Source organism: Periplaneta americana, chromosome 13 (assembly GCF_040183065.1).
Source record: "Periplaneta americana isolate PAMFEO1 chromosome 13, P.americana_PAMFEO1_priV1, whole genome shotgun sequence".
NCBI lineage: Eukaryota > Metazoa > Arthropoda > Insecta > Blattodea > Blattidae > Periplaneta > Periplaneta americana.
In genome coordinates this window covers 164,243,976-164,264,590 of record NC_091129.1, presented here as the reverse complement: position 1 = coordinate 164,264,590, position 20,615 = coordinate 164,243,976, and the positions used below count along the sequence as shown (strand labels likewise).

General features: G+C 34.9%; 1 protein-coding gene across 1 annotated transcript in view; it reads right to left on the bottom strand.

Annotated features, from left to right (window-relative positions):
• Dh44-R1 (Diuretic hormone 44 receptor 1) overlaps positions 1 to 20,615 on the bottom strand; it is a 1,227,197-nt gene that overhangs the window by 381,352 nt on the left and 825,230 nt on the right. The window contains exons 7-8 of the mRNA XM_069844580.1: positions 13,863 to 13,956; positions 1,790 to 1,883 (exon numbers count right to left, since the gene is read on the bottom strand). Of these exons, the coding sequence (XP_069700681.1) occupies positions 1,790 to 1,883; positions 13,863 to 13,956 (188 nt within the window). The remainder of the gene's footprint in view (positions 1 to 1,789; positions 1,884 to 13,862; positions 13,957 to 20,615) is intronic.

The window sequence follows — 20,615 nt, the reverse complement described above, 5'->3', positions numbered from 1 at the left end:
CGAGGATAACTCAAACGACATTATCCTTCAGTATTTCACGTTACTTCTGAGACACCCTATATATGATGAGCACCAATGACACGTTCTGTTGCTGAAGACTGAAAAGCGGCTATCATTAGTTGCTCTCACAAGCAGTTCTGCAATTGAATCAACAATACAAAGACAAGCTGAGTTCGTTCAATTAATTAACCACCAGAAAATAATACGTACTGTGAATGATGTAACTTCATGATTATGGACATTGTCTGCCATTTGCGTTGATTATTTTTTTACTCTGTTTATTCTTTCTTTGAGTATAATACATTATTATCCACTGTTCACTCCACTCTAATTACTCAAGAGTAATAATGAGTGAACGCAGTCCAGTGCAGGGAAGGCAAGGAATAGAGACAGCGGACCACGGGATGAGGAGGTGAGGTCTCCAACAAGGCCAACGGATGGATAAATCTGGTGTCTGAAAATCGAAGAGCGAGAGTTATGTGACAAATTACTGCACGAATATAAAGTACAGACCTACATAAATTGATTGGGCATGTTTCTGTTGAGAATTGACAGAAATTACCTTGAAACAAGCCGTAAGAAGACTAGGTCTTCGTAACAAAGGTAGAATTTTCTCACAGGCAAACGTTCTGATGGGGGCAGATAAAAAAGTTAAATTTTTTTTCTTCCACTATGTAAATAATGTCAAAAGAAGTGCTTATACAAATTTTGGCCACCCGACCGCAATTATGAGGCCATCCAGAAAGTGATTTTCCCTGGGGAAGTTTATAGAAAAAAGCACAATTGCATGGAAATATTTATTGAAGCAGATACAGCAATTGTTGCGCTATTTGTCAACATATCCCCCACTGGAATTAAGACATTTGTCATACCATGGGATCAATTTTTGTGTCGTAGAAGTCAGCCGCCTCAGATCGGAACCAGCGTTTGACTGCGTCTGCACTTCTCTCTGTCGATTCCATGGTATGAGAAATGTCTCAGTTCCGATAGAAAGTATGTTTAAAAATAGCTCAACAATTACTGTGTCCGTTCCAATAAAATTGCCCAATGAAATTGTGTTTTTTTTTCTCTTAGCGGCCCCTGACGAACTTATTTTTTACGGCCCTCGTAATCGCGGTCAAGTGGCCAACATTTGTTTAAGTACTTCTTTTGACATTCAGCGTATTCCGAATCTCACCGGTCCGGTGGCATCAATGACGTCACGTTGCAGCGAAATAAGGACCAAAACTGCTGGAAGGATCCATGGCTGTCATGGCGACTGTACGGATCCATGGCTGTCATGGCGACTGTACAAGTTGTCTGTGCTACGCTAGCAAAATTTTGCGAAATTTTCGTACTGCCATCTCGTTCAAAGAAAAGATAGCATAAACAATTTATTTCTTGAACCGGTAGTAATAACTGGTCCGTTGACATGTTCGCTCATAAGCCATTAACATATTCTTTTTACGTTGTGCTCATTACAAATAATACAGCAGAACACACCGCCATGACACAACAGTGCACGATGTCATTCGTCTGCTAATTCCCGCCCTATACAAGAACCAATCAGATTCACTGATGGCGGCTGATGGAGACTGCCAACACCTCTGCAAGCTGATGGCACCGGTGCGACACCGGTGGAGCATCAATGACGTCATCGGTGGAATTCGGAACACCGTGATGCCATCGGATTGCTCACCGGTGAGATTCGGAATACGCTCATTATTAACATGGTGTAAGAAAAAACTATAACATTTTTATCTGCCCCTTGTCAGTGACTAACAGTCAGGTAATGTATGCCAGCACTTACCTTCCACGAACATCCAGAAAAAGTTGGTGAGATGGAAGTAGTGGAGGAAGATGACGAGTATGATGCATACGGCCGTGTCCTGCTGCGCGGATGTCTGTGGAAAGAGAGACAGACAATGACTCGTCATGTTGCAGATCAAAAGAGCAGCATGGGGTCGCTCACTGTATCGATTCGTGCCAGCACAGAGCAGGTGCCGGAGACAGCGGCGAGGACGTCAACTATCCTGCATTTTAATTCAGTTCAGCACACAACTATTTTGTTCTATTATTACACAGGCTGGGAGTGTTCCGAGACTGCCTATACCGGGTGATTCAAAAGGTACTAGGTGTTAAAAATGACTATTTGGAATCAAGAATGTAAATACAGTAGAACTTGGTTATAACGACATCCAAGGGACCTTAAACATTATGTTATAAACGAGTGTCGTAGTAACCGAGATTCACATTATCAATATACATGTAACAAGGCATTTTCTATTCTCCATTCACTAAAATGATTGTATCATTATTATCCATCTAAATTAAAACAGACGCTGGTACAGACATTCATTCTACCTCACTTCGATTATTGCGACGTTTTGTTCAGTGATCTCAGGATTGATTCCGCTCAGAAACTACAGCGTGTTCATAACGCGTGCGTCCGCTTCATTTGTAATGTTCGATACTATGATCATATCTCACCTTCTTTCAAGAAGTTATCGTGGCTTAGGTTACATGAGAGGAGAAATCTGCACTCACTTTCTCTCTTATATCGAATTATGCACACTTCATCCCCCTATTATTTATTCGCTAGTTTTCATACTCTCTCTCGCTATCATAATATTAATACTCGATCACAACGCGATAACACGCTAGAAATTCCACTTCACACATCGTCTCTGTATTCCTCATCTTTCACTGTTGCTACCTCTCGTCACTGGAACTCTCTGCCGCCTGAAGTCAAGGGCTGCCGAACATTGAAATCTTTCAAATCCAAGTTAGAAAATTATCTTATGACGAGTTGCCAAACTAACTTACTATTATGACAAGTGTTGTATTGCATGTTTCCACGTATTCACATTTTTTTATGTTCTAGTGATATTCAACTTATTTTATATTTTTGTTTTCATATTTTCCGATAATGGTATATCTCTAATGTGATAAGTTGAGCTATATATAATCATAATTTTTCCTTATTGTGCGTACTTAAAAATATTGTATTCACTGTATGCTTTGTACTGCACTATTTTATTACTACTATTAGTATTATTACTATTAGTATTATTATTATGATTATTATCATTATTATTATTACTATTCTTATTTTTTATCATTATTATTATTATTATTATTATTATTATGAATAATTGTCTTATTTTTTTATACTTTGCATGCCTCATTTATTTTGACTTGCTGTTCACATTTTATTATGCTTTTTTCTTTCTTTCTGTGTGTTATATATTATGTCTGATTTCTTCTTACTTGTTGTTTACGTTTTATTATTATTATTATTATCTTATTCAGTTTTGTGTGTAAAATTGTAGTGTACTTTGTAAATTTGTAGTGTTTTTGTAACGCAGTTTTACTCCTGGTTGAGTGTTAGAGAAGGCCGTATGGCCTTAACTCTGCCAGGTTAAATAAATTATTATTATTATTATTATTATTATTATTATTATTATTATTCAATCTAGTGAGGTGGAAAATGAAAAATAACAAACTTAATTAGACTTATTTTAGATTTATGTATTGACTTTTAAGCCTACAATGAACAAAAATAAAATACCCGTAGGCCTAGAATTATAAATACAGTATTCTGTATTAAAACGGTTTGTTCAGTACTCACCAAACTACTTTACTTAGAAGTGAAGTAATCAGTATTTTACTCTGTTGTTTTCTACTTGCCCAATACACACTTTCTAGGGCTAAATTACGTTCTATATTCATAATTTTAGTTGCAATTTCACTGCTCCCTTCCCTAGCTTCATAGAACATGTTCATAATTCTAATGACTTCTAAAGCGTCACTCAGGTTACAATGGGGTGGGGAATCCGCCTGCATTCCAGAGGTCTATGACAGAAGGGGACAGTAAAGAATTTGTCAGGGTCAGATTTCAACAAAATATTTCTTAAAACACTTTGGTTCTTAGAAAATCTTATTCCAAACTGAGGTTGAAAATTACGTAATATGCGAGGTAGACGCATATGCGTTTGTCGTATTAAGCAAGGTAGGAAAGCATATGTCTTATGGGGAATTAGTTGGGACCACAGAATATTTGACGTTATAGACGAGGTGTCGCACAAAACGAGGTCGCTATAACCAAGTTCTACTGTAAACAAATCTATTACTTGGAACTTACTAATTATTTATTTATTTATTTCATCATCATCATCATCATCATCATCATCATCATCATCATCATTCACGAATTAGGCCTCTGTAGACCTGTTTCGGCCCCATCTAGCAGTCTTCTAAAAGGTCTTCCTGGTCGACGATGTCCTCTAGGTTTATACTGCATCATAATTTTTGGGATTCTTGAATTTTCCATTCTTATTACATGATCTAGGCAATTTAACTTGTATCTGTTGATTTTTTCTTCTACTGACTCTACTTCTAATTGTTCTAAAATTTCTTCATTCCTTTTTCGGTCTAAAAGAGTATATCCTGCTGTCCTGAAAAATTTCATTTCCGTTGCTTTGATTCTGTTCATGTCTTTTTTTCTTTAATGTCCAAATCTCGCTTCCGTATAAAAGGGAGGGTAATGCTAGTGTATTATATATTTTTATTCTTGTAGATTTTTGTACTAATTTAGCTTTTAATGTATTGTTTATTATTCCTAGAATTTGTGTAAATTTGGTAATTTTCTTGTTCACATCTTTTTCATTTTGATAAGATATTTCACAACCCAGATAATTGAAATTTTGTACTTGTTCGAGGCATTGGTTATTCATATGCATATAATACGGTAAAGACCCAATTAGACTAGCGGGTCTATGGTACGCGTACCAAGGCTAGGTGGCACTTAAAGTGTGAAATAAAAATATAAACTGTCATAAAATATATAAAATAGCTGTTTTATCTATATTTCAAAAAACCAACCTGAAGTCTCCATACAAACTTAACATAATTGATGTTGACGACCGAAGCAAGGATAAGGATATGAATGGTGAAAACAAAATTGGAAGAAACAAGGCATACTATTGAAAACTACAACGTGGAACGTTCGGGGAATAAGCTATGAAGAAGATCACCCAGATGATATTCTGGCGAAAAGGGATATAAAGATTGCAGCAATTACTGAAACCAAGAATGTTATTACGCACAGTGGATAAAAAACTAGCTCAGTCCTTTCATAAAAATGGACTGAACGTGTTTTGGAATCACAATCTTCAATTCGTGTATCCTTATTGATATTTCTCTTTTCTTTTCATACAGGCCTTATGTATGCACATTAAATTTAAATATAATATGGAATTATTCATTTAATTTTGTATCAATTCTATATGCGGTTATCAACGCTGATGTTCACTTGATGTAATTGCTCATGGTTTGTTGATCGTCCAACATTCACATTGTACAGGAGAGATGTAAAGGGCATCACTTGGTAACTGTTCAAAATTGTTTCTTTCTAATTTAAGTAGTGTGAATTTAACAGTTCCGAGTAAACAATTAAACCTTTCAATTTTTTGTTTAAATATACATTTCTGTTTTCTCCAAATTGTAAGTCCAAATAATTAAGATATCTAATTTGTTCAATTTGGTTATTATTTCTTAAACATTTTATTATTATTTATTACTTTGTTTTAATGCCTACAACCTTTGTTTCAGTTGAAAAGATTGTCAAATTATGTATTGAAGCTGTTTTGGGTATTTGCTATAATATTTGTATGAGTCTTCTGAAGCTCTTACAGTGACTTTATCATCTGCAGATAGAAATGTTGTCATTAGGTCTGCATATTAAAAATAAATATTAGAAGCGCAGGATTTAAGGAAATAATTTTGTGTGTGTTATTAAAATAAAATCATTAAAAGGTGGTAAGGCATACATAGACGCCTTTAGAGTACTGACTTAATCCCGTTTTCGATCATTACACATGTCTTTGGATTACACAGAATATCAGTGAAATTTCCTTTGTATTTTCTGAGATATAAAAATTAGAATACTTTTGTTTGGCTTATTAACTGTAATATTTGCAAGTTACCTTCTGAATCTGCCAAAAATTACTTGATCAGAGCAAATAACATTGAGTGAAACGTATTATATATTTTCAAAGTTGCTTTTATTTCCATTTATCATTATTGAACAGCTGCATTTATGTACAAATTAAAACATTGGTAGTGGTAGTGGACAACCATGATGTAACCTCTGCATTCGCTTATTATTATTTGTGTTTCATTCATCTTGTCTTCTTTGTCGCTCGAAATTTCTTTCTAAATAATTCAACTAATTGAAATTATTACAGTTGTCAGTTTTCTATACTGAACCTAAACTGTATCTTCCTCACTTAGGGGCTGGTGTGTGTCGTTTGTTTTGCGTCTGTCTTGTGTTATGTTAAGCTGTGGCCATACGAACGGGGATATTCAGTAATTTATTGTGAATGGATGAAGTCAAATTCATAATTCTCACATGAATGAGAACAAAACAAAAAATATGGTCCAGTTCTCTCACACAGCTTTCGAAAATTGTTAATTATGTTATAATGTTTGCCTGTGCACAAAAGTCGTAATGGTCAAAGGTTGGTAGTGTAGCAATATCGTTAATGTGAACGTCATCAAAGAGCATATTAAACTAGGCACTTGGGCACCTATCAGCGGCAATTTATAAATAAATAGCCTCCATAACAATCTGCAGAACAGAAAACCTTAATTCCGTTCTGCAAGTAGACGAAGATTCGGTTATTTATTATCATGGGCGTCGGAGGACAAACGTATTCGGCTTACGTCATGGAAATAACTCGCTGTTCGTGAGTAGATATAACAAATTTAATCTTCTACCATCACCGTTCTGTGTGGCTCAGGGGTAGCGTTTCTAACTCGGAATTTAGCAAACGAGAACAGAATACATGGCCCTTATTTTATTGTTTTAAGATAATTTTTTATTTATTGGTTTTGATTTTTGATTTTGTAATGTATTTTATGCTTACTTATTGGTAATTTAATTTTTTAGTAATATTATATATACAGTAGCGTGCAAATTAATCCGTACACGACATATTTTTACATTTTCTGTCATTGTTGGCCTCACAGCTGCTCATACCGCTTTAATTGACATCTGTAGTACGTGTAATTCCATTCTTGAAGGCCTGTCATTATTTTTTTAATAATATGTGACATTTTGCCTGTCGTTTTGTACTTATAAGCATTTCAGTTGTGTTGAAGACTTAATACTGCAATCCTGTGTACATTCTGTCGTCTTCACAAGTGGATACAACTCGACGAAAATGGTCTAAAATTAAAACATTAGCAGAGCATTCTTCTATGACACAGAGGCAAATTGCTGCAGAATGTGACATCGGTTTGGCTACTGTTAATTCGATCATAAAACGATAGACGGAGACTGGATCCATCACACCCCAGAAAAAAGGAAACTGTAGCCGGAAAAGGAAGACTTCACCTGCAGATGATCGTTTAATTGTCAGGAAAAGTAATTAAATCCTAGACTAACTGCTGTCGACTTAACCCGCGAGTTAATGGCTACCACTGGGGCGAATATTCACGTCACAACAGTGCGGCGTAGGCTTTTGGAAGCTGGACGAAGGGCTCGTAAGCCTATTAAGAAGCAACTGCTAACCCCTGTTATGTGCAAAAAACGCTTAATGTGGGCAAAATTACATCAACACTGGACAGTGAATGACTGGAAGAATGTACTTTTTTTCCGATGAGTCTCATTTCGAGGTCCACGGCCACCGTGTTTCTTACGTACGGAAAGGATCCGAAAAAGTAACAGCAGCTCATCTCCAACAAGCACCCAAATACCCCCCTAAAGTAATGTTTTGGGGTTGTTTTACACATGAAGGGCCTGGAGCATTAATACCTATCAAGGGAATGATGATTTTTGCAGCTGGGGTACGAGTCTGGTTTCCAATAAGTGAATATATTTGTCAGAATTCATTTCCGGATGGCAAAGGTGTGTTCCAACAAGACTTGGCACCATGCCCATACGTCTCGAAAAACTACAGAATTCTTCAACAAGAAGAATATTCAGGTATTCCCTTGGCCAGGCAACTCACCCGACATCAACCCCATTGAGAACTTGTGGTCAATTTGCAAAAGAAGAATGCAAAAAATGGATTGTTCTACAAAGGAGAAGATGATTTCTGCCCTCATTGGTGTATGGTTTCGCAATGAAGAAATGAAGAATATTTGTGGGAAATTAGTGGAATCCATGCCAAATCGTCTCAGAGCTGTTATTAGGAACAAGGGAGGCCACATAGATTACTGAGGTATGTCTTAGATCCTTTTTTTTTTTATCCCGTTTGAGTGTTTTTGCATAAGTTATTACGTTGTTCGGGTTAATTTGCACACTACTGTGTATATATATATATATATATATATATATATATATATATATATATATATATAAATTATTAATAGGCAGTGACCATCGTTGCTACTATCAGCACCATGAACATAACTACATCCACAACTATCTTTTTAGTGACTATGACCCTTCATTGACCGGGAGCTGCGCTAGAGGGTGGGCTAGAACAGGTGCACCACGAGAAGGTGAGGATGGGATTTGAGTAGGAGAGGTTATGGAATGCACTTCGCTACTCCTTGCAACCCTATTAAGTAATTATAAAAATGTATTATGTAATTATAAAAAACTGACAAATGAGATGGGACAGTCAGTATCGCCTGAAGAACGTTCTGCTGGAATAATGCGTAACTGTTTATATTTTGGGAAGGACCTAGAGGAAATCTGTTTTCTCCTATTATTTTGTGGAGCCTCTATTTCCCTAACATATTTTCATATCATAAAATTTACACTGTCACACGTTAAAAGTGTTAAAATTGTTTAAAAAGGTATTTACCTTCGACAGACGGCCCGTTTCGATGCTATTTGTCGTCGTCTTCAGTGTCTCTTGAGCCACTTAGATTACTGTGGTTCAAGAGACACTGAAGACGACGACAAATAGCGTCGAAACGGGCCGTCTGTCGAAGGTAAATACCTTTTTAAACAATTTTAACACTTTTAACGTGTGACAGTGTAAATTTTATGTTTTTAACAAAGTGTTAACGAGAACTTAATCAATGATTTTCATATCAATGTATGAAGCCTTTTAAATACGACATTTTCACTTTTGCCCTTTATGATACAGTCACAGACATACAAAATGCAGCATTATAAAGAATATGATATATCTGCTCTCAAAAGTATGACAGAATCACAAACATTGCCTTAAATGAAAGCTAAAAGATTGCTAATCAATTTTGTTTGATAATTTTTTGAAATTTTAATTTTAAATTTTTATTTTGCATTTTTGTGAACAGAAAGAAAAATTGCACGTGTGTTTTACCTTATTCTTTAACTTGGAATTTGACAATTTCCTCGTACAGAATTATTCATGTATAATGTGAGATATGCCCTCTATTATTGTCTGAGATATTACATATTAAAATATATTGAAAAATGTAAAATAAAAACAAACTCCGGATATCCAACGGAGAAGTTTGAGCACACATATTTAAAAATGGAATAAAAACAATTATTTTATTCCTAACGACCTTGACATTTCGCTCAAATGAAGTAAATACTATGAAGTATTTCTTGGATAAAAATTTAAAAAACTTAATTCTGATACATATTTGGTCATTCCTGTAGATCTTTTCTCTTAAGTGACTTATAGTTGAGAATAATAAAAAGACTCGTTACATGTAAGTGAAAGCATTAAAAGGGCAAGATTCTTCAAAGATCTTTATTATAAACATCTTGAGTAACACCTAATAACACAAAGTAATATCATTCACAACATGGTAGAGACGAAGTTATTTGTTACGGAACTCGTAAAAACATGAGAAAATATGTACACGGGAAATACCAACAATGTTACATTTACATTAAGGGTGAGATATTGATCTATTTCGGTATATTACTGCTAAATTCATTGGGTTTTCTACTTGAAATGAAGGAAATGATGAGTGTAGCCGTGGTTTTAATTCTCCTTTACCACTTTTGGTAAAAATAACACTAAAGTTTGTAGTAATACAGAGAATTAGATAACGACATCAACCTTAACAGAATTGTGACCTTGTTCGTTTTTCCCGTGTACCCTTCATTTGTCAACTTCGCACCAGTTTCTTTCAACAGTTGCATAAAATGATCAGGAAGCCTGTACCACTTCACACAGTAATATTTAGGCCTATTTTCATTTATTAGTTAAACTCAATTATAACTACACACGTCCATATATCGCGGGACTCAAGTGATATATGGTCGTCACGTTGTCAGATTTTCACTTACGGACATTAGAAAAGTGCCAAATGTGTTGTTATTGGCACGTTACAAATACTCCAGATATTTTCAATAACCTAGCTTTGTTTTTAACACAGTCACTCTACGCACACCATGTATAACAATAATAATTGCAAATACAAGGAATACAAAGACTGCATCTCGCTACATAGTCCTGTTTTCAATCCGCGCCAGAGTTTATTGGCACAAAGGAGCGCTGGCTGATCTGGGCTTCCATTTTATCATTCCCCTCCGCACTTAAATATTGATTTGTGGTTTCAATAAGGGTGTCATGCAGAGAAGAGTCACAAAAGAGGGGCTGACCCAGCGTTATTCCCTTTATTTCTGGTGGAATATCAGCCGCGACAAACAGGGAGCGTTGTGGTTAAGAGTACTACAATTTTGACGTTCGAATACGCGGAGCAAGTCCCCGTTGCAATCATCAAAGAATCTGTTGCTCTATTCGACACTTATTACAATAATATATTATATTATGTTCAACTCGGCTAATTTCCTGGTAAATTTTCGTTCGACTACCATGAAATTAGATCAATGTATATAGAAGTTCTGACAACAATCCTGATATTGAGAGAGCTTCTAATTTATATATCTCTCACATGAATATGATATCCGCGTTTTCCACGGATATTTTGGACATTTATAAGAAATCAAATCATTCTTCGAGGTTTTCGTCAGTGTGAATTGCTGTGTGATAGTTAACTCAAGATTATTGGTGTTTTGTTCCTGTTTTCTTAGTAGAAAAATTAGTAAACATTTCAAATAATATGCTACATACACAATTATATTTCCATTTGTTTATTTAGGGTCTGGAGACCTTAAGTTGGGGAGGCTATTTCTTAGCATTTTCGTTTTTAATCGCTTAGTAAACATTCACTTTGTAAAACATTGCTAGAGCAAGCACATGACGATAGGAAAGCAAACTATTTAGCTTATAGTGAAATAGATAAGTTGGGGTAGGGATCCATTAATAAAATAGAATGGACCTATTGTGTGTCTGAAAATAACAAGGACAAGTTTGAAGCTAAATACTCCCAAAAAGACATGCAACATATTTTATCCTGCATTCTTGAGAAAGGGTGGACAACTTATAAGGTGACTAAAGAGTGCAAGACATTTAAAATGTTTCTTCGTGACAGACAAGATTACACCCTCTGTGCTCAAGATGGTTTGTAAAAACGGACAGACCTCTTTGCCCAATATCAAAACAAGACGCTGGGCTCGTAACTTATGTTATAGAGATGCATGAATTAGGATTAGGACTGTTGGCTATTGATGTGAGACGACAAGCTTTCAGTCAAAAATGAAAAGTTCTTCAATGCTCAAAAAGGGAATAACGGGGTGGGACTGGTTGACAGCACTTTCCAAATGCTATAATTTTGTTATGAGACAGCCTGAAAATATTTCCATGTACCAAACTCTCGTCTTCAAAGAACGATGTAGTTGACAGATTTTACAACATTTTGGATGTCGATCTAAAGAAGATAGTCTCCCTAAACAGGATATGGGATATGGACGAAATCGGCTTCAGTTTCGTTACAAAACCGCAGAAGATGCTAAGTCGGAAAGGAACGAGGAACGCTTTCCAGCAGGCAACTGCACTATTGTGTTGGTAACCACCAGCGCCGCTGGTGAAGCTGAATTATCACTCATCATCTTCAAAGGGCAGCTTGTGTTAGACGATGTTCGCAGAGCAGCTTCATCCAAATGTAGCCTCCACGTCTGCTAACCATAATTATGATGATGGATTCTCATAGCAGCCACGTGGCACCTGACGCACTTAAATTCGGAAAGGACAACGGCATCTTTTTTAAACATTTCCGAGTCATACGACCCACCTGCTGCAGCCTTCAGAAGTTGGTGTCTACAGTCCTATGAAGACCTTCTGGCGTTGCAGGGTTCTTGTTCATCTCAAAAGGAAGAGTTACAAGCGTACCATAAAATATTTTCTTCCAATGCTGAAGGAAATCTACCTTAATATCTTAACGGGAATGAACATCGTAAACGCTTTCTCGAGAAGTGGGATTTTCTCTATCAACCGTCAAAGATGGGGCGTTGCATATGTCCAAAGTTCATCGATCTCCTCCTTATGAAAAGGAAACCAAGCAAAAGGAAGCTATTTGTTGCAGTACTCTAAGGAGCCTTCTGATGCACATTAAACCTATTTTGGAAGTAAGGAAAACTAAAAATGCTACTCAGAAAACTTGTATCTTTCTGCGAAGAAGAGAATGATCCACGAGTGATGCCTCAAGACGCCAAGACTGCCGTTGAAGAGACCCAAGAAAATACAGAAAAATTGTGACTGCCATAAAGCCTTTGTGCTCTTCAAGGGAAAACCGGAAATAAATGCGAAATAAATTTACGAATAAAGTTAGTGGAGATCTGTGCATCTTGCTCACGGAATTTTACTGATGATACTAATGGCGAAACTTCATCAAATGCACAGAATGCAACTATTGGTGGCGTCAAGTGAAAAGTATCAAGGACTTCCAAACTGTAAATGTAACTTTAAATGCTTTCTTACACTTCAAAATCTGAGAAATTCAGAATGAAGTGGTATTGCTACGAAATTAAACATACTGTACCAAGAAATTAAATATAGTGCAAAGAAAAAATGTTATGAAATAGTATACATTTATTTTCTTCAAGAGTAGCAATAAAAGTTATCGGAATATTAAAAGTACGCAATTTTCTTATAGCTGGAATATTAAAGTATGTTTTAATTCCATAATTATTATTCCCAACTTCCCATATGACCATAAACTTAATACCATGAAATTAGCCGAGTTTAACCTATAAAATACTTAGAATGGTGATAATATCAACAAATTAATAAGGTTATGCCATATAACTACTCTTATTGTTTTTTAATTTCCCTCAAGTTTTTCCATAGTATAATTTGACATTTACGGTACATGTTTTTTTTTCACAATTGCATCTTATTTTAGCGACCTGGGCGTCAAATAAGCTAAAATTGGATGCAATTGTAAAAAAACAAACATACAGCCTAAATCTCAATTATACTATGGTAAAATTTGAGAATAATGTGAAAAAGAATAGTTACATGACATAACATAACCTGTTTTAACCTTTTTCAACTGCCATATATTTTGTAATTCTATCACCATTTTAAATATAGTAGAGTCCTGATTACTCGGACTATACTGGCTGAGGACAAAAATTCGAATAATACGGAGGGTTAGAGAGCTATGTGGTTTTTGATCCTCAAATCTTAAAGGAACAAAGGTCGGACCCAGTAAGGTAGAAAGGCGTTACTCACATATGCAGTATAATAAATGAGTTTTTATTCATGAAACAGTACAGTGTGCAACTGACTTTATTGTTCAGTACTGTATATACGTACACTACTGTAATGTTAAAAAAAATGCGACTCGGATAATACGGAAGGCCGGATGATAGAAGTCCGGATAATCGAGATTCTGGTGCATTTTATTACACCTATTATTTACTGTACTTTGGCCTTAAAACCATAATTGTAGAACATGTTAGGCCTATTTTAAAACAAGCTATTATTATGAATGGAAATATTGTGTTATTCTGAAAGGTATCAATGTTTTATAATGTTATTCTAAGAAAGAAGTTGGATTTTTCAGAATTTACTTACCTGCCAAGTGAGGATTAGAATCCAAAAGAATGCTGTCAGCATATATGTGGACATGAGGTTCGTGTGTATTGTATTTCGTAGACAACGTAGATCCCTGAAAAAGAAACGTATTTCTTACAACATACTCCCTTAAAACAAATTTATGCAAAAATATTATTATACTACATTAATTCACATATAAAGAAATTTCTGTTACATTATCGCATGAATTAGATTTCAACGTAGAAAATACTGAACTATATTTTATCAAAACGCAATACAATTAAAGATGATTTGTAGAGCCGTGTTTCTTTTCGTACCAGCGATAAATGACACAAATTAAAGATATGTGCACTTCAGTGCTTACATCCATGGCAAATTTTTCACGCGAATTTACGCGAATTTTACGTTTTCTTGCGAAAGTCTTAATTTGCGCGATAAACACGAAAGCTGGTGTATTTTTCTCTTCATTTTAATAACAAATTATATCTAATATTCCCTGGAAATACTGGGGCATATTTAAATGTGGTGACTTTCCCTGTAGACAGATAGGTTTATTTTGAAACTCACTGTAATTGGTAATATTACTTTTCCAGCCACCCTTTGGGGACATTTATTTCGACCTGTATGAACATAAAAGAAGGATCTCAACTGTACTTTAGACAATGAGTGTTTATCAAACAACTCCGAATATTTCAGAACAAAAGAGGGAATTTAAAGATACTGCACGCAGGCGAATGAATCGTTGCAAACTATTTCCAGTCTACTTGTTAGGTTTAACAGTTATACTCCGTTTCTGGAATCTGTGGAGTGTGGGAATCGAGGCAAATCCTTTGCGCAAGTGGCGAGTGGAGGGGCCAGTCCAGTGACGATCTGGGGGAAAGCACTGCGAGCGTCTAAATTCTAAAATGTCACCCTTACCCATCACCTTCTGTCACGCGTATCTTACCCCTTAGTGGCCGTAAGTCGATGCAGCCCGCAATACTCTTTCGCACTGCTAGGCTCCGCCCATTCGCTTGTCATAGGCTCCACCGAAATGCGTCGATTTACTCCACAGATTCCAGAAACGGAGTGTAGTTTTCGAAGTCAAGTGATGGTGTGAAGATGGATCGAAAAACAGAAATAAATGCATCTTATCGTGTGGTCAAATACCGCAGCCAGGTGTTTAATTTAAGTGATAATGATATTGTTCAGCGCGAATTTTGTAACGTTGGAATTGAGAGGGTAACATCACGATTCATGTGAAAAACATGTAAAGAGTAAATCTCACGGAAAAAAAAAAGTGTGGAAGAAGGCACAAAAGATACAAACAAAGCCCTAAATAGACTACTAAGATTTCAGAGTCCTACGAAATTAAAAAAAAAAAAAAAAAAGTTTACAAGCAAATAAAGGAATTTCATCATGGACACTGCAGAAATGAAGTTAAAGGTAAGATTTAAGAACATCGATATATTTCTAATTGTTGTAATAAACTGTACATTTAATATTAAATATTCGGCCGGTATTAGTGCTATGGAAATTGCTACGTCATTATAAGGAGAATCGTCCAAAACTTTCTCCAAAAGAATTATTGTGTACTAGCCGTACCCGTGCGCTCCGCTGCACCCGTTAGAAATAAATATAAAGTAATTACATAATTAAAATAGGACATTTGATCCAGGGAACATTCGTGTTTGATAGAATGAATCGTTTAGTATGTTACTTAATTTAAATTGGATTAAAAAAATTAAAATGCGATCATTTTGATCCAGAGACATAAACATTATTTTAGGAAATGCAGGAAACGAATGTACAGAATAGCCTATCAAGTTTTCTGTGCATAAGAAGCTATTTTAATCTTACCTGTCCTCGATTCACTCAGAAGTTACTGTAACAACATTATAGCATTATGTCCATCTAGAGAAACTACACTTTCCAGTGGTGAATTAATAATTAATTATTTAAATCGGTTAATTTAGCTTCCGATATTACTTCACACAAACACAGAAACATTATCTGCAGGCTATCTTTCATAGCTTTCGATTGTTGTTGTCCAAGGCCCCTTATAGACGAAGTCATTTGTTTTTTAATTCATTACACCGCCCTAGATGGCGTTGTTATTGTAATTTTAAAACTCATTTATCTTATTAAATATCAGTCCTATCAAAATTTTGCATGGAACAAAACTTATCGGAAATTAGTTTTAAAGAAACTTTTGTTATGTAACATTTTTTCATGAAAATTAATAATAAGGGAGATATTTCGATTTATTTAATTCGAGCCCCCTTATAACCCCCCTTTTAAATAAAATATTTTTAATGCCATATAGCCTAAATTCTAAGTTACGACGAACTTAATTCATATTCCAATTTTCATAAAAAATTGGTTCAGCCATTATCGCGTGAAAAGGTAACAAACAGACAGACATACAAACAAAAATTTCAAAAAAGCGATTTTCGGTTTCAGGGTGGTTAATTATATAAGTTAGGACCAATTATTTTTGGAAAATCGAAAATTACCAGAAAAATTTCGGCTACAGATTTATTATTAGTATAGATTCAGCACAAATGAAGTAAATAAAATGTTGAGTTGAGTGTCTACGCTGATGACGCGTATTAATTTATTGTGACATTATTGCGAAAAAATTTTATACTTTATTTAACTTCAAAAATGAATTATTAAAAATGATACGCCCAATTTGAAGAAAATTATAACCATAAAAACATCTTTGATTATTTTATGTAATAAAATTATTATTTTTTTATTTGTAACTTATGATTTATCACAATTATCTTTGTAAGAAGGGATACTCACATAGTTACCTTCATGATTTAAAAAAAAAAAAAGCATTCTCATGCATTCATAGTGTTCTGTCCAAGGGCACATCTTTCACTGCAAACACGGCATTCTTCTATTTCCTGCCTTCCTCTTAGTCTCTGCATATAATCCATATATATTATTGTCGTCTATCATCTGATATCTTCTTCTGTCCCGAACTCTTCTTCCGTTCGGACAGAACAATGATAGGTCCAGAAATTTTTAAGCCTTGTGCGGTCGTATAAGAGAATTTATGAGAGAAAATTGAAGCATGATTAGAAATTGATACGAAGTCATATACAGAGTTATCGGTGATACTCTTCGTCGATGTTATGTCACAGAATCTTGGGGTAGATTATTTGAGCAGGGACTGAACTCCAGGAGGCTTAATAGATTTATTGCAGCTCTATAAAAAAGTATTTGCAATATTGCGATCGCAACAATTTAAACAATTTGTTTCAAATATAATACAATAAAATTAGTTTGTGCGAGATCGTGCGTATTTGCTTGTTTTCCGCACATAACCAATACGCGGTAAGTGTGAAATACCACATTCAGTATTCCCAACGTAACACACATAACAATTTCCCTCTTCTTACAGCTTAAGCGCGACATTCATTTTACTGCTTTAGGCTTTTAACATATTATTTTTAGATACGTTTAACATAGTAATAATTATAAATTGGAAACTTACCACTGCAATTTCACCTAAATTGCAATGTTAATTATTGTTTTTAAATATTTGCAAAAATTAAGTAAAGTCTACTACTCCACGAAACTTATTGCATTCCTGATACAAGTAACATTAAGGAAGCCGTGAAAAAATCAACAAGATTCCAGATGCCGATATTATTACTGCAATATGTTATATAAATAATATTGTTAAAATATTAAAATGAAAAATAAATCATTACATAACCTTACCGTTTGTTTTAAGTTCGCATTTATAGACTGGGGAAAAAAGACACGTATATTACGGCCTGCTGGAGTATAGTAAACACAGAAAACATTTTATAGCAACAATGTTGAAGAAAGATATTTTGGTTTTCCGAAGTTGCCGTCATTAAACAGAAACCAAGATGGAGATTTCATTGCAACTAATTAGAAATTCGTCTTTCAGGTATGTAATAAACGATCTTCGCACAAAATAATGTACGATACACGAGCGGTATGTTTGTTTTCATGTTCTCGGAAATTAAAAAAGCTCAACTACGTTTCGCTTTTTCAATATCTTTTCCTCGACCATGAAAACGTCAACACACCGCTCTTGTAACGTATATTACTATTACTTTATGCATATAAAAGCATACAATAAATAAATTATATATAGGCCTACTTTTATAACAGCGTATTTACTTAATGTGAAAGAGTGGAAAAGCATAAAGTTTGACTTCGTTTTCGTTCTATTTGTAGTGTGAAGTTTACAGACTCGAAATAATTTTTGTGTCTAATATAATTCCCCATGTTTACGAAACTGTAACCTGAATCGCAGAAATTCTAAGAAAGGATCTCTCGCCTGTTTGCAATGTAATCATCAATCGGAGCCCCCAGAGACCACCGGAGACGTTTACAAAGTTCGTGTCTCGATAATCGTCTCTCTCAGGGGACGTTTCTTGTCTGCTAAGTGGATACAATTTATTTCATGCGAGCGATGCTTCTCTCAAGCTATGAAATTTAACCTTGCTTGAAGCTTTCAACATCTGCTCACAATTCTTACTAACTCTCATCAAGATTTATATTATAAGGCGAAGATGTTAGCTTGATGTTCTTTAACTCTGTCGCACGCTTTCGCTCTCAACAGCTAATTTCGATTCAACGCAGCAGAGCATTGTACAAAGCTGTAAATATCACAACATGTGGAATATGGTCCGAGTTTAACATTTTATCGAATATTTGAGTTGTTTATTTATTTATCTAAACGATAACAGCTCCCTGTATTAAGGGTATATGTACGTGAACGACAGCAAATATTATCAGAAAATGCAGGCTCTAAACTTTTTTAATTTTTATAAGAAAATGAACTTACAATTGGGCAAAAATTACAAGGTACCAGAACAAGACTTGTTAGAACTTAAATATCTGATGAAAGTATAAAAAATGTTACTAATAATATTTTTAAGAAATTCACTTCTTACTTTAAATTAAATTTTACAAAATTTGAAAATTTTCACACATTATTTCATAACTCCAGAACCATTACAGATAGAATTCTGAAATTTTGTACACTGATTTAACATCCATTTATGCAAAAAGTAGACTACAATAATGCCCATTTCTTTGAAAATAGAAAAATTAAGTCACAAAATATTGTGTGAATTTTAATATATTTTATATAAGACAAATAAAAATTGAATTGTATTAAAATTAACAACTCTACATTTCTGAGAGTAGTCTACTTTTCAGAAATAAGTGTTTACTACATGCAGGAATAATATTAAAGATGTCACATAAGCCATAACAACGTTATGGTTACCAAATGATGTGACTGCAGAATTCTTTTGTTTTTTTCACACTTTGATAAAACTGGCATGAAAAATATTATTATTAATTTTTTTAACACTTTTATCCGATATTTAAGCTCTAGTAAGTCTTGTTGTGGTACCTTGTAATTTTTGTCCAATTGTGAGTTCATTTTCTTATAAAATTTTAGAAATTTAGGGCCTGCATTTTCTGATAATTGTCGTCGTTGACGTAAATATACCCTTAACAGGCTGCCACAAAGACAGAGCATATTGTGCAATAGGCAGTTGGAAGTATAAATAATATACATATGCTTAAGTTTAATGGAGTCACACAACAATGACAAGAAATGACTGAATAAATAATTAGGTACTAATTAATTAGTTGAAGATCATTGTTGACCGTAGAGATGGTTGCGGAGTATAAATATTGATCCTCTCAGAGCTGCAAGAACGATGTCATCAATTGCCTTCCTCTGTAGGCCGAAACGTTGCCAGGTCTGGAAGAAGAAACCGGGAATAATTCCGCGCGCTCCAACCATAAGGCCTATTACTTCAATTTGTTGTAGACCGTATTTGTCCATGAAATATGGAACGGTACGTACATAGATGTCGTTTTTTCCCTATTTACATCTTCAGGTTGGCTCTTTGTTTTTCAAATCTAACGGTGGGATCGATGATGTAGCCATTGTTGTTATTTGGCGGGATGGCAATCATGTCTATTCTTCTTGTACTGCCATTGTCTGCCAGTCCGTGAACTTCTTCGAACACTTGAAAATTTATTGATCTAAACTGTTCGGCGATCATCGAACGAATTCTATGGTGTCTTGAGTTACGGAGTAGGCCTACTTCACCGTGCGGACAAGAGCCCAGGGCATAATATGCAGTATACAAGAACACAGAACAGAATATAAGAGGATGTGAAAATGATTATTGAGTGGTAAGGTAATACTGAATTTTAGCATAATATGATTTTGTAATGAATAAACCTTCAAGACCTAAGAGTATTGTACGAGTAAGTATGTATACAGGATAGAAGGGGTCCGATGCATCAAAATGTAAGAAGTGACTCTACATATTTAATGTAACAGAACTTTCATTACACTTTTCCTTCGATGAAGCACGGTTAACCAGGCAAATAATAGGCCTAGTCTTTGCCCTATGTTTGCAGCGCTCTATTGCAGTAATGGGCAGAGAGAAATGGCTGATTCTTATACCAGCAAATAGGTAAAAATAATCTGAACAGTTATTTTATTGAATCTCTTTTTGAGAATCAAACAGTTTTAAATTTTGAATTCAAATTGAACACTTGCGAAAATCGTTAAAACAAATCTTGTAACGCAGCGCAGTGTCGCGTGTCACTGAGGGAGAGGGGAAGGTAAGAAGTGCAGGCTGAGTTATTAAATGTTATTATAGTAACAGTGTTGTTGCCAAATGCTTCACAGAAACATAACGATTTCCTCTAAAACGGTGAACGTTAGAGAAAATACTTTTTTAGGTTTTCAAATCTCTCATGATC